The sequence below is a fragment of the Pituophis catenifer genome, unplaced genomic scaffold, assembly GCF_029215685.1.
Source record: "Pituophis catenifer annectens isolate HBS135680 unplaced genomic scaffold, rPitCat1.0.hap2 SCAF_11, whole genome shotgun sequence".
Classification (NCBI taxonomy): Eukaryota; Metazoa; Chordata; class Lepidosauria; order Squamata; family Colubridae; genus Pituophis; species Pituophis catenifer.
In genome coordinates this window covers 9,153,099-9,169,378 of record NW_027256891.1, presented here as the reverse complement: position 1 = coordinate 9,169,378, position 16,280 = coordinate 9,153,099, and the positions used below count along the sequence as shown (strand labels likewise).

General features: G+C 41.6%; 1 protein-coding gene across 1 annotated transcript in view; it reads left to right on the top strand.

The window, feature by feature from the left end:
* Nucleotides 1-16,280, top strand: part of COL4A5 (collagen type IV alpha 5 chain) — a 137,196-nt gene that overhangs the window by 97,055 nt on the left and 23,861 nt on the right. Inside the window, exons 31-37 of the mRNA XM_070952119.1 lie at nucleotides 3,374-3,541; nucleotides 4,228-4,317; nucleotides 5,247-5,396; nucleotides 6,781-6,879; nucleotides 7,214-7,303; nucleotides 8,582-8,721; nucleotides 8,905-9,031. Coding sequence (XP_070808220.1) covers nucleotides 3,374-3,541; nucleotides 4,228-4,317; nucleotides 5,247-5,396; nucleotides 6,781-6,879; nucleotides 7,214-7,303; nucleotides 8,582-8,721; nucleotides 8,905-9,031 — 864 coding nt within the window. The remainder of the gene's footprint in view (nucleotides 1-3,373; nucleotides 3,542-4,227; nucleotides 4,318-5,246; nucleotides 5,397-6,780; nucleotides 6,880-7,213; nucleotides 7,304-8,581; nucleotides 8,722-8,904; nucleotides 9,032-16,280) is intronic.

The following is a 16,280-nucleotide window of genomic DNA, read 5'->3' as shown; positions in this document are numbered from 1 at the left end:
AACCCTAACGGCGTTCTTCCAAATTTTTGCTGTGTTTCAACTTCCTGATGAATTCTTTCCATGATGACTTTTCAACTTCTCAGGCCAATCAGGTACAGTGGTTTTTCCATCTAAGGTCCTTTTTGCTTGCTTGTTTTCCTCTGCTACTTATATGTATTGATTTGTTTTCTATTTACCTTTTTTTAAAAAAGTACATCTATATAAAATGCTGTCTCTGAGGTATTGATTTTCATTTCTTGAGAGGGATTCTTTAAACTACAGATTCTTGAGATATCAAAATCTCAAGAGAATGTGGAGATCTCAAAAAGGTCCTTTCCTCTTCTAAAAGGTGGGGAAGGGAAGGAAAGGAAAGAGAAGAGTTGAGAAGCTGAAATCCAGAAGTAGGAATGAAAAAGGCTATGCTTTTAAAAAGCAATAGCCAATTTGGAGTTGAAAATAAATAGGGTTTATTAAAATGCCAATCCTAAAGGAAATCAACCCTGACTGTTCTTTGGAAGGACAGATATTGAATCTAAGATCAAATACTTTGGCCACCTAATGAGAAGAGAGGACGCCTTGGAGAAGACAATGATGCTGGGAAAGACTGAAGACAAAAAGAGAAGGGGACAGCAGAGAATGAGATGGTTAGATGGTGTCATGGACATAAGGAACATGAATTTGGGCAAACTCCAAGAGACAATGGAGGACAGAGGAGCCTTGTGTGCTCTGGTCCATGGAGTCACAAAGAGTCGGATATAACTTAATGACTGAACAACAAAAATTACAAATTGGTTTTTTCTGTTTTAGTTTTGGGATTTTGATCATTTTAAGTTTTTGAAGGAAATTATTGGAGGCAGCTAGTTTGAAGGGGGATGTGAAAGTTTTGATTTTCAAATGGGGGTGTGGATTTTAAAAGGCTGAGAAACACTGCTTTGTATGAACCATTGGTCAGATAACGGTAAAAGGGATGGTAAAATCCAAGAAACAAGTAAGCCTTTTCAGAAGTTGCTATTCTGAAACTTCTGCACAAAGTTGTTTGTTTTGTTTTGTTTTGAAGTTGGAAGTATAATGAGAGAGAATTGTTAGCAGCTGGACATTTTAGTCTTTTTATAAGATTTTGACTTGGAGTGGATAGTCTGAACACCTGTCTTTAGAAGTATATTTACTCAGTCTATCTTTTTGCAGCATTGATGTCTGGTGGTTGGCCAAGCTAGTAAGAATTCTGGTCCAAAACGTAGTAGTGTACAAAGCTATGTGCAAACTCAAAATATTTCAGCCTTGAGCTGGCCTGTTTTGAAAGTTTCCAATTAAAAACAGTTTCAAAATAAAAAACATCTGGTAGCCAATGTATCAGAATGCTTCTGATAAAGTGAGAAGAATTCCTCCTGAGCTCAGAACTGGGGCTTTGAAGGGCAAACATTTCTAGACTGAAAGTTTGTGTATCCTTCTAATCTAAATGGACATACATGACCAATTTCACAGTAAGATTTTGTTCCTTAATAGAAACACTTGGTTCTGTGTAAAACAGGTCAGCTTGGTTGCAAATAGATATAGAAGTTTATAAATCTGAGACCTGACTTGCAAGGGGAAAAATGCTTTTATTGTAGCAATATGTTTGTCAGTGGTTGGATAATATCTGTTTCGGGGGGGGGGGTTGTGTGTTTTCTATCCACATTTTTAATGTCTTTAATTAGTTTTGTTTTGTCCTTATAAAACCTCCATTTTTTCCTTCAGAGTTTATATTTTAATTTTCTGTATTGAAAAAATTTAAAATTTAAATTAAAAAACATTCAGTTCTGAAACCAAGGTTCTGAGTGACGGTCACATTAGGAAGGTAGTGTCTGTTTTTCCCCTGTGCTTGTCCCCCTCAAAGCAAAAGACAATTTTCACTGTCTTTTCTCAAAACATGTAGAGTTTAGTTGAATTTGTAAGGAGTAAGTGGCAAATTTCCAAGGAGCTGGTGAATAAGTGCAGTTTTCTTCACAGTACCTTGTTTTAAAATAGATTATTCACATAAGGCATTTAAAATAATATTTTTCTTAGTACAGTACTATGGAAAATTGCAGATTAAATCAAAACAATAAGACTAATATTGTCTGGTTTGCAGGACGAGTATTATCTGGTTTGTGTAAAACACAATCTTGGTTTTGGTTCAGATCAACAGATCAATAGCCCAGCTGGAATACAAAGTCATTGGAGAGAAAAGTGAATTTCCAAATATTTTTAGACATTTCCAACCACTAATAGTGCAGTTAAAATGCCTTAGAGAATCAGTCCCCCAATTTCTACTTGTTAACAACAATTAATATGTTGATCATTTATAAAGTCTGTTCTCTAGAGTAGGTTTACATTGATTTTTCTGTATTCCGTATCTTCAAAACTAAATTCTAAGAGTTTGGTCAAAAAAATGAGTTATCACTAAAATCTGTTGAGCTGTAGATTTTGTTGAATTGAGGCTAAGGGGGCCAATCTTAAAACCAGAATTATTTATGACACAATTTGCAACCACTGTCCAAATTCCTGTTTCTTATGTAGGCAAAGTCCCCCAACCTGGTGTACTTCTCAGATTTGGATCTTAGTTCCCAGAATTCTCAGCAATAACCACGTGTGAGGGAATGTAGTCTAGATTCCCAGGAGGGAAGGATGTATTCCAGAGGAATAAGAGGCAGCTCAGCCCAGATGTTATGTGTGAGAGAAAGAGGGTAAACACAATCACTCCCTAACATTTTCCAAAGTATATGCTTGGTGTAGGTGGTAATCTACTTCAGTCTGGCAAGATTCTGTCTATAGTGTGGAACAATAAAGAAATCTACCTAGAAGAATCACCATGTGTCTTTCTTGATTGTGGGGGTGGATCTGACACCATGTGTCAGGGTTCCAAGTAACACCCCCAACCAAGGAAGCCTCCAAGGCCAGCAGTTCCTCAAAGTTCCATTTTATTAGAGATGTCATATTGGCACATCTGGGAAAACTTGAATCTGAAAGTTTCCAGGTTTTCCCCACCCAAAGGAAAGTCAAAGTCCCTTCCCATGCACCCACATGTCCATCACATGGTCCAATCAATCCACCATCCCAACTGGAGATGTTCCCCAGTCACGCTTCTCCAGGTTCAGGCTGAATGTCCTTGACTCCCAGAGAAAATAATGTTGTTATAGCTATATATCTTCACCAACTCCATGCAACCCTCCCTCCCCTTATCCCACAGCACTAAGTGTGGCAGCCCTGAAGATCCAAAGAAAAAGATGGCCTCCAGGGCTGACACCATACTTGCTGAGGAATTCTAGCAGTTAAAAACTAAATACCTGCAAAGCATGAAGGTGAGGAAAGGATGAACTAACAACTGATTTAGGGAAAGCTATAATTAAAGGATTTGTATTCTGACAACTTCTCCTAGGATTTCAAGGCATCCCTGGCGAGAAAGGAGATCCTGGGCAACCAGGATTTGATGTTCCTGGTCCTCCAGGTGACAGGGGCAACCCAGGTTTTCCTGGAGCACCTGGTCTTCCAGGTGGACCAGGTTCCCCCGGTTCTCCAGGACGAGATGGAACTCCAGGCATACCAGGTAAATATATTTTGTGCTATTGTGGTTGTGTAGATAGGAGGTGCTTTCATTTTACAATACTGTCTGATAATTGCATAGACATAAAATTCATAACAGGGTGTCTTGATGAATGGAAAACAGTAGGGAGATGTCCTTCACCAATCAAAACATTGACTCATTTCAAAGATGATGGGCCGAGAACATTTCCACGTTTCTTACAGTCTGGAAGCCCTCAAAGAATTAAAACCTTTCCAGTTATATTCAGTTATGCTGCTCTCATTGAAGCAAGAGAGGCGCCATCTTGTTGTGGAGAGTTAAATCCTTTCTGATTTCTGCTGCAGAGTCAGCAACATGGCCCTCCCATGTGCTCATGATGTTCCTAAGGTAGCTGATCCAAATTAAATAGGATCACCAAACAGAAAAATGGGAATTATTTGAGCACAAGCGAGAGGGCATCTGGTTCTCAACCTTGGCAGCTTTTAAAGGTGTGAAGTGTGGACTTCAACTTCCAGAATTCTGAGAGTTGAAGTCCACATATCTGAAAGCTTCCAAGGTTAAGAGATATTGAATTAGAGATTAGCCAATTGCCTTGCTATTGCCAAAAATTTCAGGTTGAAATTTCAGGATGAAAAGTGATGGAAGTAAAAAGATTTGGAAAGTTGGTGATTCTAGGGCTCCAAATAAAACTGCTTCTGCTGTGCTTCCAGGAGGCAAAGGCGAGATGGGCGTGATGGGGCCACCTGGTCCTCTGGGAACACCTGGATCGCCTGGAAGAAATGGCTTCCCTGGGCTCAAAGGTAAGAGGTCTCTTTGTTTTCCATCCCTAGAATTTAGAATTAATCCTTTAAACTCAGTAAAAGTGCAAGTATGCTTTTGGTATATTGCCTCTAGATAGGGAAATTCTAATTTCAGACACATCCTGCAAGTTTTTCAAGACAAGTTGTTGTCAATAGGTGCTTCTCTTGGCATCCATGCATATTTCTATATCCTTTTCATTTAAAAAAAAAAAAACAATGGAAGGCTAGCATGCTTCAAAGCCAAGTTCCCCTTCCATCACATCGACATTTTTTTCCCAAGAACATTGTATTAACATGCCCTGTATATATTTTTTGAAAATAAACATGGTGGCAATGTGCAATTTAGTGCTTTGTGGCCACTTCTCAATTCAACAAAAGTATGGAATGGCAGAAAATCTCAGAGCATCTTGGTACAGCTCAACAATTTGCCTTCTGGCTGATTATGATCTAAGGTAACCAGTTTGTGAGAGAAGTCTACAAGATGCTCTCAAAATTCCAAATCCGTGTGCACCCTAAAAGTTTCCCTACACCTTTAATTGCTGACATTATTTAGACCTAAATGTGTAATCGGCAATAATAAGCTATGATGGAAAGGTCTTTTGTATCAAAATGTTGACCTTGAACCAGAACTGACCTCCATCCAGCCCTGATGGAGAAGGTGGTCCAGTTAATAATCACTCAAACCAAAGTTTTGTGGTTGGCTTGGAAATGAAATGGACAAGGATGGGATGAGATTAGAGGAATGTCACCCTGATGAAGAATGCTTTATCTGTCGTAGTTGTTGGCGATTTAAGGGCATTCTAATGTGGTAAATTGATAATGTGAAGGATATAGTGGATTTTCATTTACTTCATTGGGGCTTACAGACTGCTTACAGTCAGTGCACTCCAAATTAACAAGAAACATTATGTGCTTTGGATATTGCTTAGGCAATGATGGTTTACCAGGACAATCAGGTCAACCAGGACTTGCCGGACAAAAAGGCAGCAAAGGAGAACCTGGCTTGCCGGGAGCTCCTGGAAAAATTGATATTGACCAACTGGGTTCCAAAGGAGAAAAGGGGGAACCTGGAGAGAAAGGTAAGAAAAGATTCACTTTGTGTTCCTTCCACATAATAGGGGTCAAAAAATTGGGTGTTAACAAGGTGGGTGTTTCTTCAGTCTCAGAACTTCCATTAATCCATAGGTTTCTCTTCCCTTCCTGTTTCTCAGGGTAAATATTCCTCTTAAAAGCATTAAGAATATTTGTTCTTGGAAAAAGTGATCGAGATGGCTAGAAAATGTTCATCAGTCATATATTTCCAAGAATTTGGAAGATGAGAAACAAATAAATGAATATTAATCTGTACTTCCCTGTCTGATATTCCTAAATGAACAAAACCTGGTTTATTTCAGAGAAGTTCTGAAGAACTCTGTTTTCTTGAATTTACATCCTTTAAACCACAGGTTGTGTTCAAGTCAGCTAGGAACAAAATAGAAAATAAAATACAAATATATAATTAAATAGAAAGGCAAATCAGTTAAAATTTATCATTAAAAGGAACTATGTCACTATTATTCCCCTTATGGTTATGGCTTTTCTGTGCTCTCCAGTGGATATTGCATTCAGTTTGGCGATAAATAACTCACAATAATGCAACAACATGATTAAACCCTTATATTTAATTTGGGTGATTCCTATTTATTAGTACAACAAATATACAAATATTTAAATATTTAATATTAGAGACAATTAACTGATGGATTGCTAGAATATTCACTTTTCCCTCAACCCTCTCCTTTAGTTTCCCACGCTATTGTTTCATAAGAACGGAGGAAGCTAGAAAGAACCTTTGAAAAGTGAAAATTAAATTTGGGTGTAATCTCAAGAACCAGATTTAGAATTATTGATTAGTACATGAAAGTCTGGGAATTAATTAAAAAAGAGATAATAATGGCAACTACTAGTACAACAACAACAACTAAAATAAGTAAGAAAACACCATCGAGCCAAATGATACTTATGGCCTCGCCAGCTCAACAAAAAGTGGCACCTACTCTTTGCTACATGTCTTTGTTTGGCTAAGTCAGGGGTCATCAACCCATGGCCCTGGAGCTGCATTTGGCTCTTTTGTCCCTCTGCTGTGGCTCCCTGTTGCTCAAAATATGCCTCACAACTGCCAATATGCGACACCAACCGATGCGCAATTTATTAAGCTTTTCGATCCCCAGTAGGCCAATCATGGATAAATCCAAGAAAAGAAAAGTTTCAGAAGAAAACAGAATCTTTAATTCAACTATATATGCTAGTTTTGTGGCCGCTCAGGAAATAGTCAGGTACAGGAAAAGTTTTGTGGCTCCCGGTGTTTTCTTTTCTGTGGGAAACTGGTCCAAATGGCTCTCCGAGTGTTTAAGGTTGCAGACCCCTGGGCTAAGTCATACCTAAGTATGAAGACTACTCATTCAACCTTTTGTTTCCTTAAAGGTAATCCTGGTTTGACCGGTCAGAAGGGTTATCCCGGCATCCCAGGTGACCCAGGGCCCGCTGGATCAGTTGGACAGCCAGGTGCACCTGGATTGCCAGGTGAGAGACAACCAACCCTTTGCTTTTCTGAATGGGCATGCTGTTTCAATATTGTAACAATAGCTCAGCTTCTCATCAAGCCAAGCCATGGTGACCAGCTCTGCACAAAACACTAAATCCTGGTTTACTAATGACAATAGTGAGATCTGCACGTTGTACTAATTCATTACATGGCTTTTCCAGTTTTGATGAAGGACAATGGATGAACTTGGCCATTACAACTGATAAAGATTTTCTTATTGCTTATGTGTTTAATACACATAAGCATGTGTTTAATACACATGCTGGAAATCCATCCAGCATCAAAGTAGTAACCGTAATTCTGTTTTAATAGGTCCCAAAGGAGACACTGGAATTCTGGGGCCCCCTGGACCAATTGGGCCCCCTGGATTAAAAGGTGCCAATGGCGAGATGGGACTGCCAGGTACGATTTCAGAAGAATTCCCCACTCCTTCCTTCCAACCATTCATTGAACTAAAGATTGTTTTGATAATTGGAAACATTTAGGTTCAGTCTTTTATTCCTTGACTGGAAAGATGTAGGACAAGAGTAAGCAGAGCTGGGGGGAAGGGGGGAGTTAAATGTGTCATCAGCTTAGGTTCCTTATGTTGGCACAAATGATCAAAGTCCAGCCCCCCTCCTTGAATTCCGTTGAAGATCTGGCGCCAATTCATATTTGAATTTTAGTTGACTGGATTCTTGCGTATAGGCTTGCACAATAAATCTGAATGTATGGTCCTGATCATTTGTGCCTGACAAGAAATGTAGGATTGTATCTTGAAAAAGGGGATGTTTCAGAATAAAACATTCCATAACCTAATGCTCTCCAGATGTGTTGGGCCTCAATTCTAATAATCCCATACCAGGAAGTCGAAGATCCATACCTCTGGATCATGCAAAAGATTGGAAAAAGCTCCTTAGAAGATTGGCTGTCAAAAACTGAATTTCAACTATGTAAATTGAAGAGTTGCGGTGGTGCAGTAGTTAGAATGCAGCATTGCAGGCTAATTCAGCTCACTGTCAGGAGTTCAGTCCTGACCAGCTCAAGGTTGACTCAGCCTTCCATCCTTCCAAGGTCGGTAAAATGAGGAGCCAGATTGTTGGGGTTAATATGCTGGCTCTGTAAACCAGTTAGAGAGGGCTGTAAAGCACTTTGATTTACTGTATATACATAAATTGCCTCTACATGGCATGGGCATAGATAGGATCTCAGATGGCTTTCAACAGGGATGTGAGAAATTTATGGAGATTCTACCTACCAGTGATTATCAATCAAGTTAGCTTTTAGGGAACCCTGAATTAGAAGCAGCATACATGCTGTAGGGAGCCAACATGGTGATATCTCTCTTCCCAGATACAACTGGGAATCCAGGATGTTGGACTGGATAATGATCTGTGATCTAATCCATGAAACTTCTCCTTAAATTCTTACGTCATCCAGATTTACAACATGCAATGAGTATTTTAAACATTAGCCACTCCATTTTTTATATTTTGTGAAAGCATTGTGATTCTGTGGTGCAGAAACTCCACATTTCTCTTGTGTGCTTGGTATTCCATCTCATTCAATCCATCTGGGTTTGATTCTTCTCCAACCCTTGCCTTGCCACTCTACTTGTAAAGTGTGATCCTTGATCCACAATGGTTATATACACTGCCTCAGAGTTGCTATGATCTGCTGTTTTTTCACTGTTTTGCACAGGTCCCCCTGGCACAAAAGGTTCACAAGGCATCCCAGGGCGTCTTGGCCAGCCTGGTTCTCCTGGGTCACCTGGACTGAAGGGAAACAAGGGTGATCCTGGTATTTCAGGCACTGGTATTCCAGGTCCTCCTGGCCCCAAGGTAGGTTGCCCAACATTCTTTCCAGAAGTACTGAAGAGCACCTTTTCATAATCATGGACAAGATTGCCCTGTGCTACTCCAAAAGGCAACTGGGTTTTTTTCCTTGAAAACCTTGTGCTTCTCATCCTTCTTCTTCAGCTTCTAGATTTTCCTTTTTTAAAAAAATGCTATTTTTTTCCCCAGGGTGAAAGTGGATTGCCTGGTTACCCTGGTTCTCCAGGCCCTAAAGGATCTCTTGGAAATCCGGGGTTGTCTGGCTCACCAGGTACTCTGGGAGCAAAAGGTGAACCTGGCCTTCCTGGATTCCCAGGTAATTGATTTAACATGGCTCATTTTTCTTCTCTTTTCTTCTTCTTTTGCTTCTGAAACAGATACTTTTTCCAGAGCTTATATTCTTTGTGAAGGTTTCTTCCCATCTCGTGTCCTCCAGATGTGCTGGGCTCCTACAGCACCCTCCAGAGATTTGGGACTCTTATCTAGATGGCCTTCAATTGGAAACATCTTTCATGAAATGAGGGGAATTAAAGCAGTTATAGAGAAGCAAGTCCTCTCTATAGGTAGTCCTCAACTTACAACCATTCATTTAGTGTCTGTTCAAAGTTACAGTGGCACAATGGCACTAAAAAAAAGTGACATGACCATTTTTCATACTTACGACCATTGCAGCATCCCTCTGGTCACATAATCTAAATTTGGACGCTTGGCAAGTGGTTCATGTTTATGATGGTTGAGTGTCCCGGGATCATGGGATCTCCTTTTGCAACCTTCTGATAAGCAAAGCCAAGGGAGAAGCTGGATTCGTTTAACAGCCAGGTTACAACCTAATAGCTGCAGTGTTTCACTTAACAATGGTGGCAAATGGAGCAAAACTCATTTAACTACCATCTTTTTTTTTTTTTTAATTTGATTTATATGCCGCCCTTCTCCGGAGACTCAGGGTGGCTTACAATGCGTTAAGCAATAGCCTTCATACTATTGTATATTTATACAAAGTCAGCTTATTGCCCCCACAATCCGGGTCCTCATTTTACCTACCTTAGAAAGGATGGAAGGTTGAGTCAACCTTGAGCCTGGTGAGATTTGAACTTGCAGTAATTGCAGGCAGTTGATGTTAATAACAGTGCTTTAGTCTGCTGTGCCATCAGGGCTCTTTAATAACAGGGCTGTTTAATAACAGACATTTTGGGTTTAATTGGGGTTGTAAGTCAAGGACTACCTGTATTTCTTTCTTTACTGTGTCAATTACCCCATCATCTTTTTGTGTGTGTATGTTTTATTTGCAATTTTTCTTTAACAACCAATATAATTTGTGAACAGTGTAATGACTGGGTCAATACATTTTTTTACACAGTGCTGACAGTAATAATACAATTACATATGCATAGTTTTATCTTCCAACTTCCAACCTTAATATGCTCATTATAATTATAATATACACTTTTATTTATCAATATGTATAATACTATTTTCCCAATTTGTACTTATTTTTTCCCCTACTTGTTGGGGTTCTTCCATATTCACCTCTTTATTTTTAAACAGTACTATTCTCTCTTTATGATACTTCGCTTTCTCCAAAATTATATTTAAACATCAATTACATTTCTTCATACAATGTGTTTATTGACCCCTATTAAATCAATATCCTACAAAAAAAATAAAATAAATATCCTAATATTTTAAGTATTAGTCAAGTTCCACAATATTTCCAATATCTCAGTTTTCTGTAAACACCAATAAAACCAATTATTAATCAAATTCATTCGATCCCGGGATTTATTTATTTATTTATTTATTTATTTATTTAATCAAATTTCTATACCGCCCTACTCCCGAAGGACTCAGGGCGGTGAACAGCCAAGATAAAATACAGATAATACAAATATTAAAAATCCCTTAAAATTATTAAATATTTTGGCCGAAACACAGATTAAAACACCCAATTTATAAAATCACGAATTAAAAAATTTAAAAAATTTAAAAGAGGGGAGTTAGGCCAGGCCAGCTTGCTGAAATAGAAAAGTTTTGAGAGCACGGCGAAACGTGCGCAAGTCCGGGATCTTCCGTATCTCTGGGGGGAGCTCGTTCCAGATGGTAGGTGCCACCACAGAGAAGGCTCTCCCCCTGGGGGCCGCCAGTCGACACTGTTTGGCCGACGGCACCCTGAGGAGCCCCTCTCTATGGGAGCGTACTGGTCGGTGAGAGGCTATTGGTAGCAGAAGGCGGTCTCGTAGATACCCCGGTCCGATGCCATGGAGCGCTCTAAAGGTGGTAACCAAAACCTTGAAGCACACCCGAAAGACCACCGGGAGCCAGTGTAGCTCGCACAGGAGGGGGGTCACATGGGAGCGCCACGTCGCTCCCATAACCACCCGCGCGGCCGCATTCTGGACCAGCTGGAGCCTCCGGGTGCTCCTCAAGGGGAACCCCATGTAGAGAGCATTGCAGTAGTCCAAGCGGGAAGTAACGAGAGCATGAGTGACCGTATTTAACGAGTCCCGATCCAGAAAGGGACGCAACTGGCGAATCAGGCGGACCTGATAAAAAGTCCCCCTGGCCACGGCCGTCATGTGCTCTTCTAAAGACAGCCGTGAGTCCAGGAGGACACCCAAGTTGCGAACCCTCTCCGTGGGGGCCAATGACTCGCCCCCAATAGTCAGTGATGGCACCAACTGACTATATCGGGATGTCAGAAACCACAGCCACTCGGTCTTGGATGGGTTGAGCCTAAGTCTGTTTCTCCCCATCCAGATCCGCACGGCCTCCAGGCACCGGGACATCACTTCAAGGGCATCATTGGGGTGGTCCGGGGTGGAGATGTACAGCTGAGTATCATCAGCGTACTGATGGTACTTCACCCCGAAACCATGGATGATCTCACCCAGCGGCTTCACATAAATGTTGAACAGAAGGGGCGAGAGGACCGACCCTTGTGGCACCCCACATACAAGGGGCCTCGGAGTCGACCTCTGCCCCCCTGTCAACACAGACTGCGACCGGTCAGAGAGAAAGGAGGAGAACCACCGTAGGACGGTGCCTCCCACCCCTAACTCCTCTAGCCGGTGCAGCATGATACCATGGTCGATGGTATCAAAAGCCGCTGAGAGGTCTAATAGGACCAGGACAGAGGAACAACCCCTGTCCCGAGCCCTCCAGAGATCATCAACCAACGCGACGAATGCCGTTTCCTTGCTGTACCCAGGCCTGAAGCCCGACTGGAATGGATCCAGATACGATGATTCATCCAGGTACTGGGATTATATCTCTAAGTCCCCGAAATTTGTAATCCTTAAAAGCTATGAATTCCAATATATTTTTTACACACTGTTAGTCATAATAATACATTTAAATATGCCTAATCACAGTCTTCAACCTCCTAACCTTGGTATATTTGTGGTTATAATAAATTCTATTATAAATAAATGATGAAATTTTAAAATGGCTGAGAGATGACTTTTTGGTGATTCTTTTATATTTTTCTCTTGGGATCCTATATTTCTTTCTAACGTTTTTACATAGACTGAATGTTCCCTCTGCCTTACCCCTTATCTCCTTCTGCTGCATCATTTGGATACTCATCCATAATCCTTTCATTATTTTTGGGAAGTCGTCCTTTTTTTTCTCTGTGCTATTGTAAACTCTTAAGGGATTATCTATTCGATTCTTAGTATTTATTGTTATTGTCTTTTCATTGTTTTTATTTTCTTGTAGCTTATTTTGATTTGTCTCCTCACCCACTTCTTCTGATTTCTCATCTGTCTTCTGAATATTTTGTTAATCTTTTCCCACCATTTGTTGAGGGTCTTCCACACTCACTTCTTTATCTTTAAACAATCCCATCATCTCTTTATGATTCTTGGTCACACTTTTATAAAAACGTTTAGCCATCCTTAACATTTCTTCATAGAACTTTATTGTCTCCTGCCAAGTTATTTTGTACCAAATTAATATATTAAAAATTACTCAATGTATCTCTAATATTCCAGTATCCCACTATCTAAAAACTCCAAAAAAGTGAATTATTAATAAAATTTATCAATCCCATAATTATTCCTCCAAATCCTCTAGCTTTCTAGTCCTTAAAGGCTATAAATTTATACTTTACAATCTTTATAGTTTCCAGTTTACACCTTCCCAATTGTCCAAATTTTAAAGTCTTATTTGTCTTTTCTTCTTTTTCTCTTTTTTCCCCTCTTTTCTTTTTTCTCCCCTTTCTATCACTTTTCTTCTTTTTCTTCTTCTTTTGCCTCATAGGATGATCTATCAAATGATGTTAGTGAATCAAATCCAGCTTGGCCCACCAGATTTCCTCAGATCTTTCAAATCCACCTTTCAATGAACAATTTCATAAGGTTTTGGTATTTATAGTTCAGTTTGCTTTAAAAATCTCCAAACAGCTCAGTAGCCTCCAGATCGTCTACTAAGATAAAGTCAAGGTCAAATAATCTTCCAGGTGTTATTTGTTTTCTCTTCTTTCAGCACTTTCATTCAAATTTCTCACGTTGCAGTAATCTTCTTCCTCCAGTAATAATAATAATAATAATAATAATAATAATAATAATAATAATAATAATAATAATAATAATAATAATAATAATAATTTTATTTCTATACCGAAGGACTCAGGGCGGTGTACAGCCTATTTAAAAACACAGAACAAAACAACGATTAAAATTTAAAATCATTAAATAATTAGGCTCCAATTAAAATCCCAAAAATTTAAAATACCCCAATTTAAAATCGTTATGTTGATAGCCCGGCCTGGCGGAACAACAGGGTCTTCAGTGCGCAGCGAAACACCCGGAGGTCGGAGATCTTACGTATTTCCGGGGGCAGTTCATTCCACAGGGCTGGGGCTCCCACAGAGAAGGCCCTCCCCCTGGGTGTCGCCTACTGACATAACTTGGCCGATGGCACCCTGAGGAGACCCTCTCTGTGGGAGCGGACTGGTCGGTGGGAGGCTATTGGTGGCAGAAGTCGGTCTCGAAGGTACCCGGGTCCTATGCCATGGAGCGCTTTAAAGGTGGTAACCAACACCTTGAATCGCACCCGGAAGACCACTGGGAGCCAGTGCAGTTCGCGCAGGAGGGGTGTCACATGGGCACAACGAGTTGCACCCATAACCACCCACGCGGCCGCATTCTGAACCAGTTGGAGCCTCCGAGTGCTCTTCAAGGGGAGCCCCATGTAGAGAGCATTACAATAGTCCAGCCGGGAGGTGACAAGGGCGTGAGTGACCGTGCGCAGGGCGTCCTGATCCAGAAAGGGCTGCAACTGGCGAATCAGGCGAACCTGATAAAAGGCCCCCCTGGCCATGGCCGTCATATGCTCTTCTAAAGACAGCCATGCGTCCAGGAGGACACCCAGATTGCGAGCCTTCTCTGTGGGGGGCAAAGATTCACCCCCAATAGTCAGCGATGGCACCTGCTGACTATATCGGGGCGCCGGAAGCCACAGCCACTCGGTCTTGGAGGGGTTGAGTCTGAGCCTGTTCCTCCCCATCCAGGCCCACACGGCCTCCAGGCAGCGGGACATCACTTCAAGGGCATCGTTGGGGTGGTCTGGGGTGGAGATGTACAGCTGAGTATCATCAGCGTACAGATGACACTTCACCCCAAAACCATGGATGATCTCACCCAGCGGCTTCACATAAATGTTGAACAGGAGGGGCGAGAGGACCGACCCTTGTGGCACTCCCCATGTGAGATGCCTCGAGGTCGACCTCTATCCCCCTGCCAACACAAACTGCGAGCGGTCGGAGAGGAAGGAGGAGAACCACCGCAGAATGGTGCCCCCTATTTCTAACCCCCTCAACCGCTGCAGCATGATACCATGGTCGATGGTATCAAAAGCCGCTGAGAGGTCTAATAGGACTAGGACAGAGGAGCAACCCCTGTCCCGAGCCCTCCAGAGATCATCCACCAACGCGACCAATGCCGTTTCTGTGCTGTACCCCTGCCTGAAGCCCGACTGGTACGGGTCCAGATAGATAGCTTCATCCAGGTGCCGGGGAAGCTGTCGTGCCACCACGCTCTCAACAACCTTTGCCACAAAACAGAGGTTGGAGACTGGACGATAGTTGGCTAATTCAGCCGGGTCCAGGGAAGGTTTCTTGAGGAGGGGCCTCACTACCGCCTCTTTCAAGGTGGTAGGAAAGGCACCCTCACTCAGAGAAACACTTATAATCCCCTGGAGCCAGCCTCGTGTAACCTCCCGGGAGGCCAGCGCCAACCAGGAAGGACACGGGTCCAATAAACACGTGGCGGCACTAATCTTACCCAGAACCCTGTCCACATCCTCGGGAGTCACAGGATCAAACTCCTCCCAGATAACATTCTCAAGACCTGCCCTCGTCTCCTCCCGTGGACTCATCCAGTCGGAGTCCAAGCCATCCCGAATCCGAGCGACTTTATCGTGCAGGAATTGCACAAAATCCTCAGCACGACCCTGCAAGGGAACTTCCCGCACTCCCCCCCGAAGAAGGGAGTGGGTCACCCTAAACAAGGCGGCTGGGCGGTTCTCTGCAGATGCGATAAGAATGGAAAAATGGTTAGATTTTGCCGCTTTTATCGCCACTAGGTAGGTCTTGATATAAGACCTCATCTGTGTCCAGTCGGAATCGGATTGACTAGTCCTCCAAATGCTCTCTAGGCGTCCCTGCTCCCAATTTCAGCATTCAACAGAATGTAAAAACAGTTGACTGTCATCCATTCAGGGTCATCCCTGCTACTGTTCGGGAGAGCTTTCTTGGGATCAATAAGGAAATTGCGATTTCCTTGTGATCGATGAAGCACCTCTACTTTCTTCACTACCCCTCCAGGGCGACTTGACCTGTAGGGTATCCCGGCAAGCAGTTGCCGGCTGCATTTCACAGAGCCCAGCGGAGCTCCACTATTTTCCAGCCGTTCCTGCCACGATATCAACCGAAAGTCACCCCATCTTCTAAAATGTTTGAGTTTTGCTCGACAATCCAGTTGCTGAGCTGAAAAGTGTACCTTCTGCTAGTTTTCTTTCTCTAAAACTTTAATCTGTTTCTTGAAAACAAATGTTTTATTTCTTTCTTGCTCTGAACTTCAAAAGCCTTCTGGAGTGGTTTATGGAAGTTTAAAACCAGAAAGGCCCATTTCCAAAGGTTTTGTGTTCCAAAAAAGACAAGAGAAGGGATAAGGAAGGAAAAAGAAAAGAAAAGTTATTAATTTTTTACAAATTGCATCATAGCCAGCTGTGATGGAAACAGATTGCTTAGGAATCAAAAGGATTGCTTTAATGGAAGGAAGTGAGGGGCTTGTACATGTAAGACAGAGGTTCCTGTATAGACCATCTTCATTTGGCTTGATTACTAAAATCTGGCTTATTTAATAAACACCATAAATTGAAAATAGGCACAGCTGTTTTATCTGGATCTACTTTTCTCTTTGCTTCTAATCAGAGAAGATTCTATTTCATTTTTTCATTTCATTTGATCACTGATGATGATACTTAGTTTGGTAATGAAACATCAGCAAGAAAACAACCAATCTCAGACAGCCCCATCGTTCAACCTTGAGCTACAAATATTCTCT